Raw genomic sequence first — 15,419 nt, 5'->3', positions numbered from 1 at the left:
AGTGTGGCAGTCCCATTCCTTTCATAATTTTTGCTTTATTGAAGAGAGTACAATGTGAAAGACCGGGTGAGTCAAAGGGTAGTGGGCAGGTTTCAAACCCACGCCAACTCCAGCATATACGTGTGTCGCTGACAGACAATTTACAGTTTTAAAGCAAATTTTCTGAAATTCTACCCATTTTGCCATGGCTTACGACATGTTCTTATGCTATTGGAGTGACATCAAATCTAATTCCATGAAATGTTTTGAATTTGAGATTTTCCCTTTCTATGTTAGTTATTTTGGTGGTTGTTCTTAAATGATCTTATTTAAAATATATAGCCCCATTATGTATTTTCTAGTTGTTTATGTTTACACTGAAAACGTTTTACCAGCCCGAAAATGTTTAATCATATTTTTTGGAGTGGTGAGCCACCGCTGCTAAATGAATATAGGAGAAACACTGTCCTGTGAGTGCAATTAGCTCAATATTAGGAGTTGAGAAATAAAGTTCACATCATTAGAAATAAGGTATTATCCTCATATTGTATGTCTAATTTTAAAAAATGTTTAATCTTGTTGCTCACAATATTGAATAAAACATTGAAATAAAATGTGTTTTTATATATTTCCATGAACATCCTGCAGTACCCCTGTATTACTGTGATCACATTCTGTAATGTTTGTCTACAATGGCAGCAGCAAATTCTTTAAAGATGCAATATACAGAAATCACTCACAATTTCCTGGTTGCTAAAATTAAAACACTTTGCCTAATTTCAGTTTGTGACAAAACAAGCAAATGTAGAGAATCATTGTACCATCTTAATTGTGAAATATCTTTCCAATAACCAAAAATACAGTATTTTCAGCTGTTTGAAGCTGGTGTACAAAAACAAAACTTAAGAACATTAAGCATAGCAATAGGGCACATTGAATGATCTGTTCTATGAGAATGACAGCTCTAACTAACATTTCTATGTAAATTTGCTCAGGTCACCGAAAAAGTTACACATTGCAGCTTTAAGTGGCATAAGACACATTAACAAAGTGAAAGTGAATAACTTGTGCCTTCCAGCAAATCGGTTTTCATTTGATGGAAGAACATTTGTGAATGTTTGAGGGTTGTAATAAAGAGTCCAATCAGAACGCAAGCTTAAATGATTTCTTCATATCCCTCAATAAGACATACATAGACTAAACAGACTAGTAATGGAGATATTTGATCGGTACGGTTTTGTTAAATGGCAGTGCTAAATTACTTTTCCCCCCCACTCAAATTAGGCACCAAGATCTCATTTGTTAAGCCCTTTTGAAAATATTGGACAAGTAAGGCACTTGCAGTCCTAACCAGCTCAAACAGGTATAAACTGTATTAACTGTTAACTAATACCGAACTAATGAAGAAAATACCCCCCAGGGTTTTCAACAAAACAGACGACTGCTGTCTGTTTACAGGTACAAGTGTCTCACATAGAGGACAGGGGCTTCAGTCCTGTAGGAGAAAGTTGTACTTCCCAAAGTCAAACTCGTCTGGCATGATGAGCATGTCTTCACGGGCCTTGGCCAGCTTCCGCCGCAGGAATTCCCGCCTCTCCTGCCATTCCACCAGCTCCTCAGCACTGTGGGCGTAGTCACAGCTCACCCCCTCGAGACAGCCACTCTCCAGCCTGTCAATCACATTGATCTATATTATGCATATGTCAATCACTGTGCACCGATAAAATTTGATAGGAACAAATAGGACAAGGGTTTGGTAAGTGAACCCTGCCATATCCCAGTTGTTTTCTGTGTGCATACAGTGCACCTCTTGATGGGTAATGAGAAAGGAACTACAGTATTGAGACCCAGTACTGTGACTCTGGGCGAGTGTTACCTGGGACAAAGGGCGAGGCGGAGTCCGGGGAAGCGGTATGTCCAGGTGAGGCTCTCGTCTTCTCCCTCGCAGCTGAATACACGGTCCTTGTGTTTCTCTGAGGAGATGTGCTGCTGCCACTGGCGCTCACTGTTACTATGCCTCCCACACAGACGACAGTGGAAGCCGCTCTAGAATACACGCGCACAGTAGAACTGTCTTCATAGTGTGTATGAATGCGTAACGTACTGACAGACATATGCATACATTGCATGAAGATGCACGCACACACTATCAAAATGTAGTCCTTGATAATGGTAGATAGCTTTTACAAATGAGAAAGGTGAATGTATTGTTTGCGTTCTACATCCAACAAACATGTTTTGTGAGTAAGTGCATTCACTCACCATTGGCTCGGCATAGTCGGTTGGCATGACAATTTGCTTCTCCTCTATGTGTTGGGTGATCAGGGTGTCATCCGCCGGACGGTTTTGATTTGTAAGCCACATGTCGTACATCTGCTGAATATCCTTCACTTCAGGAACAGGTTCAAAGAGGAACGTAAGTAACAATACTAATCCATATACATTGATGTACACTGACTTGGTGAGCGAGTGCATCGGAGATGTTGTACCCACTGACTATTAAAAGTTTTCCTTAATAGAAACCGTGGACTGATGGCAGCATTAGCACAAAACTGAAAGCGCGAACCACCGCTTTTAATCATGGCAAGGCGACTGGAAACATGACCAAATACAAACAGTGCAGCTATTCCCTCCGCAAGACAATCAAACAAGCAAAGCGTCAGTATAGAGGCAAAGTAGAGTCGCAATTAACGGCTCAGACACGAGACATATGTGGCAGGGTCTACAGTCAATCATGGATTACAAAAAGAAAACCAGCCCCGTCGCTAACATTGGCGTCTTGCTCCCAGACAAATTAAACAACTTCCTTGCTCGCTTTGAGGACAATAAAGTGCCACTGACACAGCCCGCTACCAAAGCCTGTGGGCTCTGCTTTTCCGTGGCCAACGTGAGTAAGACATTTTAAACGTGTTAACCCTCGCAAGGCTGCCGGACCAGGCGGCATCCCACAGAGCATGCGCAGACCAGGATGCTGGTGTGTTTACGGACATATTCAATCAATCCCTATCCCAGTCTGCTGTACCCACATGCTTCAAGATGGCCACCATTGTTCCTAAGAAAGCGAAGGTAACTGAACTAAATGACTATCGCCCCCATTGCACTCACTTCTGTCATCACCCTACCTGATACCCTAGACCCACTCCAATTTGCTTACCACCCCAATAGGTCCACTGACGATGCAATCGCCATCACACTGCCCTATCCCATCTGGACAAGAGGAATACCAATGTAATAATGCTGTTCATTGACTACAGCTCAGCATTTAACACCATAGTACCCTTCAAACTCGCCATTAAGCATGAGATCCTGGGTCTCGACCCCGCCCTGTTCAACTGGGTCCTGGACTTTGACGGGCCGCCCCCAGGTCGTGAAGGTAGAAAACAACATCTCCACCCCGCTGATCCTCAAAACTGTGCCCCACAAGAGTGCGTTCTCAGCCCTCCCCTGTTCACCCATGACGGCGTGGCCATGCACGCTTCAAACTCAATCATCAAGTTTGCAGACGACACAACAGTGGTAGGCTTGATTACCAACAACAACGAGACAGCCTACATGGAGGAGGTGAGGGCCCTCGGAGTGTGGTGTCAGGAAAATAACCTCTCACTCAACGTCAACAAAACAAAAGAGATGATCGTGGACTACAGGAAACCGCAGAGGGAGCACCCCCCCATCCACATCGATGGGACAGTAGTGGAGAAGGTGGAAAGTCAAGTTCCTCGGCGTACACATCACGGACAAACTGAAATGGTCCACCCACATATAGCGTAGGGACGAAAGCGCAACAGCGCCTCTTCAACCTCAGGAAGCTGAAGAGATTTGTCTTGTCACCTAAAACACTCACAAACTTTTACAGATGCACAATCAAGAGCATCCTGTCGGGCTGTATCACCACCTGGTACAGAAACTGCTCCGCCCACAACCGCAAGGCTCTCCAGAGTGTAGTGAGGTCTGCACAATGAATCACCGGGGGCAAACTACCTGCCCTCCAGGACACCTACACCACCCAATGTCACAGGAAGGCCAAAAAGATCAAGGACAACAACCATCCGAGCCACTGCCTGTTCACCCCGCTATCATCCAGAAGGCAAGGTCAGTACAGGTGCATCAAAGCTGGGACCGAGAAACTGAAAAACAGCTTCTATCTCAAGGCCATCAGACTGTTAAACAGACATTACAAACAGAGGCTGCTGCCAACATACAGACTCAAATCTCTGGCCACTTTAATAAATGTACTTAATAAAAAGGTATCACTACCACTAGTCACTTTAATAATGTTTATATCCTACATTACTCATCTCATATGTATATAATGCTCTATACCATCTACTGCATCTTGCCTATGCCGCACAGCCATCGCTCATCCATATATTTATATGTACACATTTTTATTCATCCCTTTACATTTGTGTGTAAGGTAGTTGTTGTGAATTTGTTAGATTACTTATTAGATATTACTGCATTGTCGGAACTAGAAGCACAAGCATTTCACTACACTCGCATTAACATCTGCTAACCATGTGTATGTGACCAATACAATTTGATTTAATGTGTACTGGTGGGGATAATAGGCATCTGAACCAATCCCTCTCATAGATCAACGTAAACAAAGGCGATAATGTGGAACAAAAGGTTTAATGGATAACGAAAATATAGTGTATACTTACAGCCATTGTTCTTCATATAAGTCCATACTTGCTTCTCCTCTTCACTGTGGGCAAAGGCACAGTTCCCAATGTAGTGGCACTTCTTCTGCTTCACCACATTGGCACATATCTGAGGGGGACACGTTATGCCGTTACACAGACTGCGAGGATGTTTGTGGAAACAAGTTTGCAGAGTGTCAATGATTAAGTATTAAATTCAACTGACCAATATATACCGTTACCCATGATCACACAAACATAATAGTTCATTATAAGTTAAATAGACACAATGATAATATGCTTGGTTGAGTCTATCAAAAATAATTTCAAGCAGATCGTGCATGAGAAGTAGCAGAGGGAAGCACACACGTCATACTGCTGGGGGTAGGTCTTGGCTAAAGGCAACGTCCGCACCATCACCCATTTCTTTCCCTCTAAGAACTTCACCAACAGCACCCGACGCTCCTTCGTCCAACTACAGGGAGAGAGATGTAAGAGTTATGGTGGACTTTCCAGAAAGATACCATCCTAAATTACATAGGGCTTCGCTGTAAACGCTCCATACACCTTGGTTTGTGTCCCCGAGATGAACAGTCTCTATTGTTATTCAAAAAACCAAACAGATATCTCAGACTACACATCTAATATACATTGGCCATTTGATAGACAATAGTGAATAACAGTGGTCAGTCATATAGAATTGTTGCATACTACAGTGAAGCACTGGCCTCCATCTGGCTAGGGATGCTAGGTAGGGTACAGCCTCACCTGTGCCTGGCCTTGGCTGCACAGTACTTAAGCGCTTTGTCCGGCTCGCTGACCAGCCCGTCCCTCCAGCACTGACCACAAACAAACTTCTTCTTCAGATTCAAGCTATTGCCTCCTCCACCACTTGAGGATGAAGATGGTGGTGGCATGTACACCGGCTATAGTCAATGAGTCAAAAACAGAGAGGACAAAAACAGAGGCAAAAGGTAGAGAGAATCAGACAAACTACACAAGAGCCGTTGCCTCACCATATTATGAGATGTAGCATAGTAGGGATATTATACCTTTGGTTTGTGTGTGTTCTGCTCCTGTTTTTTATGCCAGTGTCGCTTGGATTCCTGAACAATTTCTTCATGAGTGATGCCTATAGTACAGGAACATACACAGAAAAGTGATGCCTAGTCGAGCCTAGGCATCACTTTTTACAGACAGTATTTATGAACAGTGTTTATCAACTGTGACAAAATTGAATGGCAGTGTCTACTGACACCTACTGGACATTGTTGAAATTTTCCTGACTTTTAGTTTAGAAATTAACATTTACAAATAAAGATATTTTACATTAAAAACATTTTTAAATGTTTTCACATTTATTAGACAGGAATAAGTATGTCTCTCTGTGTCTGAGACCAAGTACAATGTTCATGAGTGTGTGTGCATCAATCTGACTGTACCAGAGTCTTGCTGCAGCCTCCAGCACTTGAGCTCTATGACAGAGTGGGCAAAGGAGCAGCTGTCCTCTCGCTGGCAGCCATAGCGCTGGGCATGGCGGCACACGTCCAACTGGCACTGGGTATACAGCGGGCGGATCTTAGTGTAGTGCACGCTGCTGGACCTCACCGCATGCACCAGGCACCTGCAGGGCAGAGGGGGGGGAAGAGTGAGGGTTTGTGTGTGTGTGTGTCTGTGTGTGTGTGTGGGGACCAAACACGACTCACTTGTTTTTGTCGAATGGGTGTCGGGCGCAGGGGTTGGAGCAGGTGGACGGCACCTCCTTACTGTGCTTACTGATGATCCTGGGCTTACTGTCATAGCACTCCTGAGGAGAGAGAAAGGGGGGAAGAGAACGAGGGGGAAAGTTGAGGTAAACAGAGACAAGAAGTAGAGGGGAGCATGAGTAAGGTTGTTTGAGGTCTGCGCAGGACAGATTTTTTCCATCCCATTTTTATTGCACCTCATCTCACATTGGTTGAGCACCTCCACTTCTTTCCATTATCAATATGTATTTATACACACTGTGGTAAGCTACAGTCTAATCATATTTAAGTTAACGGCCACGTGATTCTCCGCCCATGTAGGCAGCCTACTCTATTTCAATGAGACCACACATACTCTACACACTTGAACTCTCACTCCCAACTAGGAGAGGAAAGGTAGGCTACTGAAGTTGAAGCAGAGCGTGAATAATGCAAAACATGTGCTTTTAAGCATACAAAGCAGAAAGACAACCGTTTCCAAATAATCTGCGGGACAAGAAAATATATTTTCATCCCAAAGTAGTCTGTCTGACTGCACGCTCCCTGTCGGGACTCGCAGCCCTCTACCATGTTTCACTGGTCAAGCTTGGACATATGGAGGCGGGTCTGTGTAAGGGCACAAGTGTGTGTGTGTGTCCTACCTCACAGAGGTACATGAACATGCCGTTGTGGAGCTGCAGTAGGCATTTGATGCTGAGTGTGGGCCTGTCATTGTTGGGGCTCTGTGAGTCAAACAGCAGCTCTCTGTTCAGGGCTCCCTTCCTCTCCAGGGTCCACACATCTACTTCCTCCTGGCAGTAGGCAAACGTACAGCCCGCCCTGTACTTACACTTCTGAGTCTCCAGCACCTCTGCACAGAGGGAAGGAACTTAGATTACTACATATACAAACAGACCAACGCTAACCTTTAGGACCTTTTCCCACAGATTAAAACTGGGTTATTCGTCCTATGACACACACACATTTTCTTCATCTAAACAGAGCCTCTTTCCCACACCAGTGACTGTTATTTTCCGTACCCTTGCAGAGCACAAACGGCCCAGTAAAATTGTGTGTGGGGCGGGGTCGCACCCTGTTCCAGACAGGGTGCTCTGCAGCCCTGATCCTACACAGAAGAATGTCCCGCTTACAACGGTGGGCCAATTCTTCCTGGTGCTGGTAGTCCAGGACCCCTGGACCTGAGAGACAGAGAAAGGGAGGGAGGAGAGAGTGATATACGGGTAAATAGGGGGAGAGAGACAGAGAGAGAAAGGGGAGTTAAGGGGGGACATAATAACAATAGAGAAGTGAACCTCAGTGCTATGATGGCCTTGAAACTGTCAGTCTTGTTAGTTAGAAGTAGGGCGCCTCCAGAGTGACGCAGCGCTCTAAGGCACTGCATCGCAGTGCTAGAGGCTTCACTACAGACCTGGGTTCTATCCCAGGCTGTGTTGCAGTCGGCCACAACCGGGAGACCCATGAGGCGGCGCATAATTGGCCCAGCATTGTCTGGGTTAGGAGAGGGTTTGGCCAGCCAGGATGTCCTTGTCCCATTGCACTCTAGCGACTAGTGGCGGGCCGGGCACAAGCACGCTGACTTCGGTCGCCAGCTGTACAGAGTTTCCTCCGACACATTGGTGCGGCTGGATTCCGGGTTAAGCGAACAGTGTGTCAAAAAGCAGCGTGGCTGGGCGGGGTCGTGTTTGGGAGGACGCGTTTGGGAGGACGCATGGCTCTTGACCTTCACCTCTCGAGTCCGTACGGGAGTTGCAGCGATGGGACAAGACTAACTACCAATTGGGGAGAAAAAGTAGACTACAAAAAAACAAAAAGTAGTAAAGTAGTAAGTAGTAAACTGGGGGAAGGACACTGTCTGAGAGCAAGTTATTCATGACCACTACTGTACCTATCCAGCTGTAGCACGTGGCACAGGCCTGCATGAAGTCATGGGTGGCTGCTAGGGGGTTCTTGATAAGCTGAGAAAGCTTGGAGGAGACCTGGCCATTCTTTACCACCTACATCGCCATGGTAATAGAAATTCATTTAGGTTAATATGTCAAGGTAAAACTAGCATGACACTGTAAAAGGTGAACTCCATCTACAAAGTTGTATGTGACCTAAATGTTGCATAATAAATGTTTTAATTTAAATGTACGGGAGGGAGTCCAGCAAATTCTGCTGACAGAAATAAATGGCTTACTGTGTGTTTGGACTTTTTGGGCGAACATGTTGCAGAGAGAACATTGTGGGAGATTATTGCACCTTAAGATAGCGTGAGAACAAAAAACAATCAATTATAACATCTACATTAGATTCACAACTTTCTTGGTGTTAAACAAGAAAAATGAACCATGTATACATTGCTATAAGCTAACAAGACATTACCGCCCTCAATCGACTCACCAGGCAGGTTGAATTTAGAGAGGGAGTCCAGCCCCCCTCCCCCCACCACCACTGGTTTGGCTGCTATTGCACCCCCAAGTGGGTAAAAACTGTCCAGGGCATCTAAGGCATCAAGTGAATAGAGTGCTGTTGTGGGAGCCGGGGCATCCCCACCACCAAGGTCTGAAAGGGTGTCCAGGTTGTTTAAAGTATCTAGAGAGTCTAGTGCATCAAGGCCATCTAAAGAGTTCAGCACACCTAGGGCATCCTCCCCACCCATGCCTGGGAAGGTGTCCAGAGAGTTGAGCTGGCTGATGGCTGAGTTGAAGAAGGCTGGGGGGAGCCGGGGCGAGGGTGCGGGCAGGCCTGAGGGAAACGGGAGCTGGATGGGGACACAAGCTGAGCTGGGGAGGATGATGGGAAAGGCACGTTGAGGGGGAATCTGAATGAGAACGAGAGGGAGAGAATGAGAAGTTGCATTGACAGATTCAGGGAAGCTAGATCTAAATATTACGTCAACCAGTAGACAAACTCACACAGTCCAGCAGGCTGTCTAGATCATCTCCCATCAGCTCACTGTCACCCAGGTGCTCTGACTCAGGCACAGAGAAGGGCAACCCCCGAGGGCCTTGGACAGGGCTACCCAGAAGGTTGGAGTAGACCAGAGGACCAGAGGGAGAGGATTCATCACTAACTGGGATAGCGGCAGATAGAGGCTTGCAGGAGAATACAACTGAAAACAGGGTGAGGGAACAGGTGAGTTTCATTTTCTAGAAGAAATCTTCTTTGATAGTCCTTACATTACAATGTGATAGGTAATTCAACATTTCTGGTCAGGAGAATTACTACCTGATGAAATGTCACTTAAGGAATCCAGACCACTGCCATACATCTTGAGGTGAAAAGAGAAAGACAACAGCTGTTTAAGTGACAATAAATCAACAGGTAAACCAAAGTACATTCCAAATCTCAACCAGTTTAAGTGGCAAATTTTTGGGCAGCCCGACTAAATTGACATAGATCTATAACCACATTTCTATCATTCTACTTGAAAGCAAGTCTAAAAAGCGATAGATATTTTCTATGTGCTCTATTTATATGCTTCCTATTCTTATGTTTTGTTTTTGCGTCTTTTACTTTCGGTTTTGTACACCAGCTTCAAACACCTGAAAAAAATATTTTTGGTTATGGAAAATATATTTCAGAGCGGTTTAGATGGTACAATGATTCTCTAAACAATACTAGCTTATAATTACCTTATAATTACACAAACTGTTATTTTTAGCAACCAGGAAATGGCAGAGCGATTTCTGCATAGTTCAACCTTAAAAGTGTAATGGTGAAAGTGGTTGTACTTGCCTCTCCTGCAAAAGGAACTGTGTTCCCATTACTTTGCTCAGATGTGGCCGACTCCTGCAAAGGAAACAAATACTAACTCCATAAAGAGGCAACCTAAAGAAAATGTCAAATTTAATGACTTCAATTGTTATGAATCCAAATTGAGATTTAATCCAGGGCAGATTTGGTCAGAGAATGGCAGATTGAGAACAATTGAATCCAAGCCACTTATCATGGAAGGTAAGTTGCCATGCTGTTTAAATCTAGACCTTCTGCTTTGGAAACGGATTCTCACCTGTGTGCTAACGTAGGCCTTGCGTATCTTCAGGCCCAGTTTGTTAGCTAGCTCCTGTGCCAACTCATACACGTGTTTGTCCTATGAAGAGTACAATAGTTTTTTTTAATTATTATTGACATTTAAATAAGCTTTTTATTAAATTAATTTCAAACACTTATTCTGAGCTACATGATACTTCAAAAGTACGGTGTGAGGTCTCCCCCCTCGTCACATCTTCTCACATTCTTTTGAAAAACATCAAAAGGTATTCGAAGGAGAGAAGGAAATGTGGAAACAAATCCACTTGTATGAAATTAAAATATCCTTCTCCACTAGCAGATAATCATGAGGAATCCCAAATGACATATGTCAAGTGGTAAAAAGAAACGTTGCTAGTTGTGCTAGACTTTTTATAGATAAAAACAATATGCTACTTAACCTTTTAAAGGTGTGCACGCTTTTCTAGTCCAAGAAAACAGCCTCTGATGTGAAGGGGTAATTCATAATGTTACTCACGTTAGGCGTAGTGAGCAGGCAGCCCGTGCTGCAGTTGTAGGCCTCTCTGAAGCGGCCCAGCTCCCGCAGGCATAGAGCCTTCCTGTAGAGTGCCCTGCAACTGTCTTTGCACAGCGCCAGCGCACTGTCACAGTCCTGCACACCCTGCTCATACTCCCCCTGAGAGATGGAGAGAAAGAGATGACAGGTAATGTGTGGGTTCTGCCACAGAGTGAAAGACTAAGGCCATACAGTGGTTAATACAGGCTAATGAGAATGGGGTAATGATAGATGATACAGGCTCTGTAACTTCAAGGGGATGTTGAGGAAGTGTGGCATGATGGCAAAAGTTCAATGAGGCTGAAATATGTTGCACATGATGCAATGAAACAATGTGATGCAACAACACAAAATACTGAAAGTGCCATGGGTATTCACCGTTGGTTCAATATTTGCCCACTACAGCACATTTGCTTACAACACAATTGCTATTAAATATTTGATTTAAGAGATGACTTCATATCTTTTGTATACAGAATCATGAACCTCATTCAATCATCCATATTGTGGATCAAAGACGCATAATCCTGGTGACACACCACTCTGACTCACCATGCTGTGGTAGGCTGCTGCCCTGTTGAAATACAGACTCTCCAGTAGGGCTGAGGGAATTTCTAGAGACTCAGCCTGGGCATAGTGGGCCACGTTAACACCCTCACTGAAGTCCTTTATGGCCTGCTGCCACTCACCCTCCCTGAACATTGCATTCCCCTCATCCAGCAGGTCACACACCAACTGGGTCAGAAACCCCTGGAGGGACATTCAGGGAAGAGGAGAGGAATATGGCATGGGAGTGAGATAAAGACAGTACACAGGAAAAGCCATAAAGGACATGGATGTGTCTAATCAGTATTATGGCTGTTTTTGGTACTTTTTTCCCATGGACCAAATGTGAAAAGGAGAAATCGCTGCAAAGGGCAAGCTGCATGACTGTGAGCACACAACATGTTCTTTGGAACAGTATAGGGGGTGTAGACATGCCTAGACTAAGGTCAAGAGAGAAGACAGTCATCGCATTCATTAATCCCTACCTTATAGCCTTCAGGCTTTGGATAAGGCAAAGAAGACCTAAGACACAGAGGAAAAGATAACCTATCAATACAAGTGAACTAGTGCCGTATGGTCGTTTGTGGGTATAGGATGAATAACATGTAAGAGAGCAACTGGCTACAATTTAGTTGAAAACTTGTGGGAATTGCAGGGGAAATGTTTATTTCTCACTGTATGAATCCCAGGGCGTTCTGAATGCCCTTCTGGCGCTTTTGACGGTCCATGTCCATCTCTGCACACTGTAAAAAGAGAAAGGCCCATAAACATAATATTGACGTCTACTATCGAATTAACGTTAACTAGCCAGTATAAATAAACTAGGTTCAAGAGCTCGTGCGAAGTATACAGCAACGAGAAAACAATACTTGGCCAGTTTAGCCAAACATTTGTTTTGTTTAGCTAACGTTAGCTAGATAAATAGTTAACCATGCCTCAAGTTTTCATGCTAGCTAGCTAACGTTAGCTGGGCACGATTCGAGGAAGTTTACAACCCACCTGGTGATAAAACACATAAATCGACGTTTGCTGCTATGGACAGAGGAAAATCTCAGCACAAAGAATTTAGAGCTGTACAGCTACCAGCCATCCAGTGCAAGGGTATTTTTGCATGGACAGTTTACATGTGAGTTTCACTTCCAATTCCACAGCTGAACAGTGAACTCCCTCCCTCCCTATTTTATTTTTGAGTTGCTTGGCTGCCACAAGGTCCTAGTGAGATTATTTCAAGGGTAGGGTGAGGTGTGCTGTGAATAAAATGTTTCATGTTTAGACATGTCATAAGGAAGTCATCAATTATACGCGAAATTAAAACATTTGCATTTGTATTTTATTTGAGAAATTAATCTAGCTAGGATAGCTTTCACTTTCATTTTTTATTTATTCTCATTGTAGTTCTGGCGCAAAGGCCAGCAGATGGGGATATTGAGTAGTTTCATCTCATCTTACCTCTTGAAGCAAGGCATTTTTATTATTTCTAGGTCAACACCAACAAAGATCTTATCACATTTTATTGGTCACATACACATGGTTAGCAGATGTTAATGCAAGTGTAGGGAAATGCTTGTGCTTCTAGTTCTGACAGTGCAGTAATATCTAACAAGTAATCTTTCAAATTCACAACGACTACCTTATACACACAAATGTAAAGGGATGAATAATAATATGTACATATAAATATGTGGATGACCGATGGACCTTGTGGGATAGGCGAGATGCAGTAGATGGTATAGAATACAGTATATACATATGAGATGAGTAATGTAGGATATGTAGACATTATTAAAGTGCCGTTATTTAATTTATTAAATCCATTTATTAAAGTGGCCAGAGATTTGAGTTTGTATGTTGGCAGCAGCCACTGTTAGTGATGGCTGTTTAACAGTCTGAAGGCCTTGAGATAGAAGCTGTTTTTCGGTCTCTTGGTCCCAGCTTTGATGCACCTGTACTGACCTCGCCTTCTGGATGATAGCGGGGTGAACAGGCAGTGGCTCGGGTGGTTGTTGTCCTTGATGATCTTGTTGGCCTTCCTGTGACATCGGGTGTTGTAGGTGTCCTGGAGGGCAGGTAGTTTGCCCCCGGTGAGGCGTTGTGCAGACCGCACTACACTCTGGAGAGCCGTGCGGTTGTGGGTGGAGCAGTTGCCGTACCAGGTGGTGATACAGCCCGACAGGATGCTCTTGATTGTGCATCTGTAAAAGTTTGTGAGTGTTTTAGGTGACAAGCCAAATTTCTTCAGCCTCCTGAGGTTGAAGAGGCGCTGTTGCGCCTTCTTCACCACGCTGTCTGTGTGGGTGGACCATTTCAGTTTGTCCGTGATGTGTACGCCGAGGAACTTAAAACTTACTACCCTCTCCACTACTTGATGGGGGGTGCTCCCTCGGCTGTTTCCTGAAGTCCACGATCATCTCCTTTGTTTTGTTTACGTTGAGTGAGAGGTTATTTTCCTGACACCACACTCCGAGGGCCCTCACCTCCTCCCTGTAGGCCATCTCGTCATTGTTGGTAATCAAGCATACCACTGTTGTGTCGTCTGCAAACTTGATGATTGAGTTGGAAGCGTGAATGGCCACACAGTCATGGGTGAACAGGGAGTACAGGAGAGGGCTGAGAACGCACCCTTGTGGGGTCCCAGTTTTGAGGATCAGTGGGGTGGAGATGTTGTTTCCTACCTTCACCTCCTGGGGGCGGCCCGTCAGAAAGTCCAGGACACAGTTGCACAGGGTGGGGTCGAGACCCAGGATCTCAAGCTTAATGACCATTTTGGAGGGTACTGATGTTAAATGCTGAGCTGTAGTCAATGAACAGCATTCTTACATAGGTATTCCTCTTGTCCAGATGGGATAGGGCAGTGTGATGGCGATTGCATCGTCAGTGGACCTATTAGGGCGGTAAGCAAATTGGAGTGGGTCTAGGGTATCAGGTAGGGTGGAGATGAAATAATCCTTGACTAGTCTCTCAAAACACTTTATGATGACAGAAGTGAGTGTAATGGGGCGATAGTCATTTAGTTCAGTTACTTTAGCTTCTTTGGGAACATGATCAATGGTGGCCATCTTGAAGCATGTGGGTACAGCAGACTGGGATAGGGATTGATTGAATATGTCCGTAAACACACCAGCCATTGTACACAGCTTTTCCTTCTACATTAGCTGCAGTGAAATATCTCCACACATCAGAGAGTGCCCTTGGCATTTTCCTGTAAAAATCTGAAAAGGAGTAAAAAAATCCAAAAATACAATTCCATGTCCAGATAGATAGTTAAGCAGTTAGATTAAACAACTCCTTTGTAAGATAAATGCTTTAAAATGAAACATGTATGGAAACAGGTGAATTAACACTCCTCAGTTAGCAAAAACGAACTAGCAGAAATTGTTAACAAGTTAGAAATGATTTAAACACACTGCTGTAGGCTGCCATTTACTAGTTAACAAAAAATTATGTATGTCATATAAAATATATTCACCTCACCCAGTATTGTAATCATTTAAAAAATATGTATAATATTTCACCTTTATTTTGAGAACAAGTTCTCATTTACAACTGCGACCTGGCCAAGATAAAGCAAAGCAGTGCGACAAAAAACAACAAAGTTGCACATAAACAAACGTACAGTCAATAACACAATAAAAAATCTATGTACAGTGTGTGCAAATGTAGAAGAGTAGGGAGGTAATGCAATAAATATGCCATATAATTACAATTTAGCAATAACACTGGAGTGATAGATTATGATGTGGAACTAGAGATACTGGGGTGCAAAAGAGGATAAATAACAATATGGGGATGAGGTAGTTGGGTGTGCTATATTCAGATTGGCAGATACAGTGATCGGTAAACTGCTCTGACAGCTGATGCTTAAAGTTAGAGAGGGAGATATAAGACTCCAGCATCAGTGATTTTTATAATTCATTCCAGTCATTGAGAGTAAAGAATTCGAAGCAAAGATGGCCAAAGGAAGTGATGGCTTTGAGG

The 15,419-nt window shown here is 43.9% G+C and overlaps 1 protein-coding gene across 2 annotated transcripts; it reads right to left on the bottom strand.

The window, feature by feature from the left end:
• Positions 1 to 533: 533 nt before the first annotated feature.
• Positions 534 to 12,622, bottom strand: LOC115110413 (zinc finger CCCH domain-containing protein 7B-like). Of its 2 annotated transcripts, XM_029636049.2 has the most exons (23): positions 12,444 to 12,622; positions 12,120 to 12,187; positions 11,930 to 11,966; positions 11,451 to 11,648; positions 10,860 to 11,018; positions 10,362 to 10,442; positions 10,088 to 10,141; positions 9,578 to 9,620; positions 9,265 to 9,461; positions 8,750 to 9,170; positions 8,547 to 8,608; positions 8,253 to 8,361; positions 7,387 to 7,545; positions 7,009 to 7,217; positions 6,329 to 6,429; positions 6,065 to 6,246; positions 5,675 to 5,754; positions 5,391 to 5,548; positions 4,992 to 5,097; positions 4,644 to 4,752; positions 2,242 to 2,369; positions 1,856 to 2,025; positions 534 to 1,649 (listed from the first exon to the last, which is right to left on the bottom strand). In XM_029636049.2, exons 2-23 carry the CDS (start codon positions 12,176 to 12,178, stop codon positions 1,469 to 1,471), a joined length of 3,003 nt encoding a protein of 1,000 aa, XP_029491909.1. In that variant the 5' UTR covers positions 12,179 to 12,187; positions 12,444 to 12,622; the 3' UTR covers positions 534 to 1,468. The 2 variants fall into 2 exon arrangements, with proteins under 2 accessions (XP_029491909.1, XP_029491910.1); XM_029636050.2 differs by lacking the exons at positions 10,088 to 10,141; positions 10,362 to 10,442; positions 10,860 to 11,018; ... (2 more) ...; positions 12,120 to 12,187; positions 12,444 to 12,622 and adding an exon at positions 9,985 to 10,081.
• Positions 12,623 to 15,419: the final 2,797 nt, after the last annotated feature.

The sequence above is a fragment of the Oncorhynchus nerka genome, linkage group LG26 (assembly GCF_034236695.1).
Source record: "Oncorhynchus nerka isolate Pitt River linkage group LG26, Oner_Uvic_2.0, whole genome shotgun sequence".
Classification (NCBI taxonomy): Eukaryota; Metazoa; Chordata; class Actinopteri; order Salmoniformes; family Salmonidae; genus Oncorhynchus; species Oncorhynchus nerka.
This window is presented reverse-complemented; position numbering and strand designations above follow the sequence as displayed.

Coding starts and splice junctions, on each gene's coding strand:
- LOC115110413 (XM_029636049.2), bottom strand. CDS start 12,178: ATGGACATGGACCGTCAAAAGCGCCAGAAGGGCATTCAGAACGCCCTG. Junction 8,609..8,749: donor CTCTAAATTCAACCTGCCTG/GTGAGTCGATTG, acceptor CGCTATCTTAAG/GTGCAATAATCTCCCACAAT. Junction 2,026..2,241: donor CCGACTATGCCGAGCCAATG/GTGAGTGAATGC, acceptor CGTGTATTCTAG/AGCGGCTTCCACTGTCGTCT.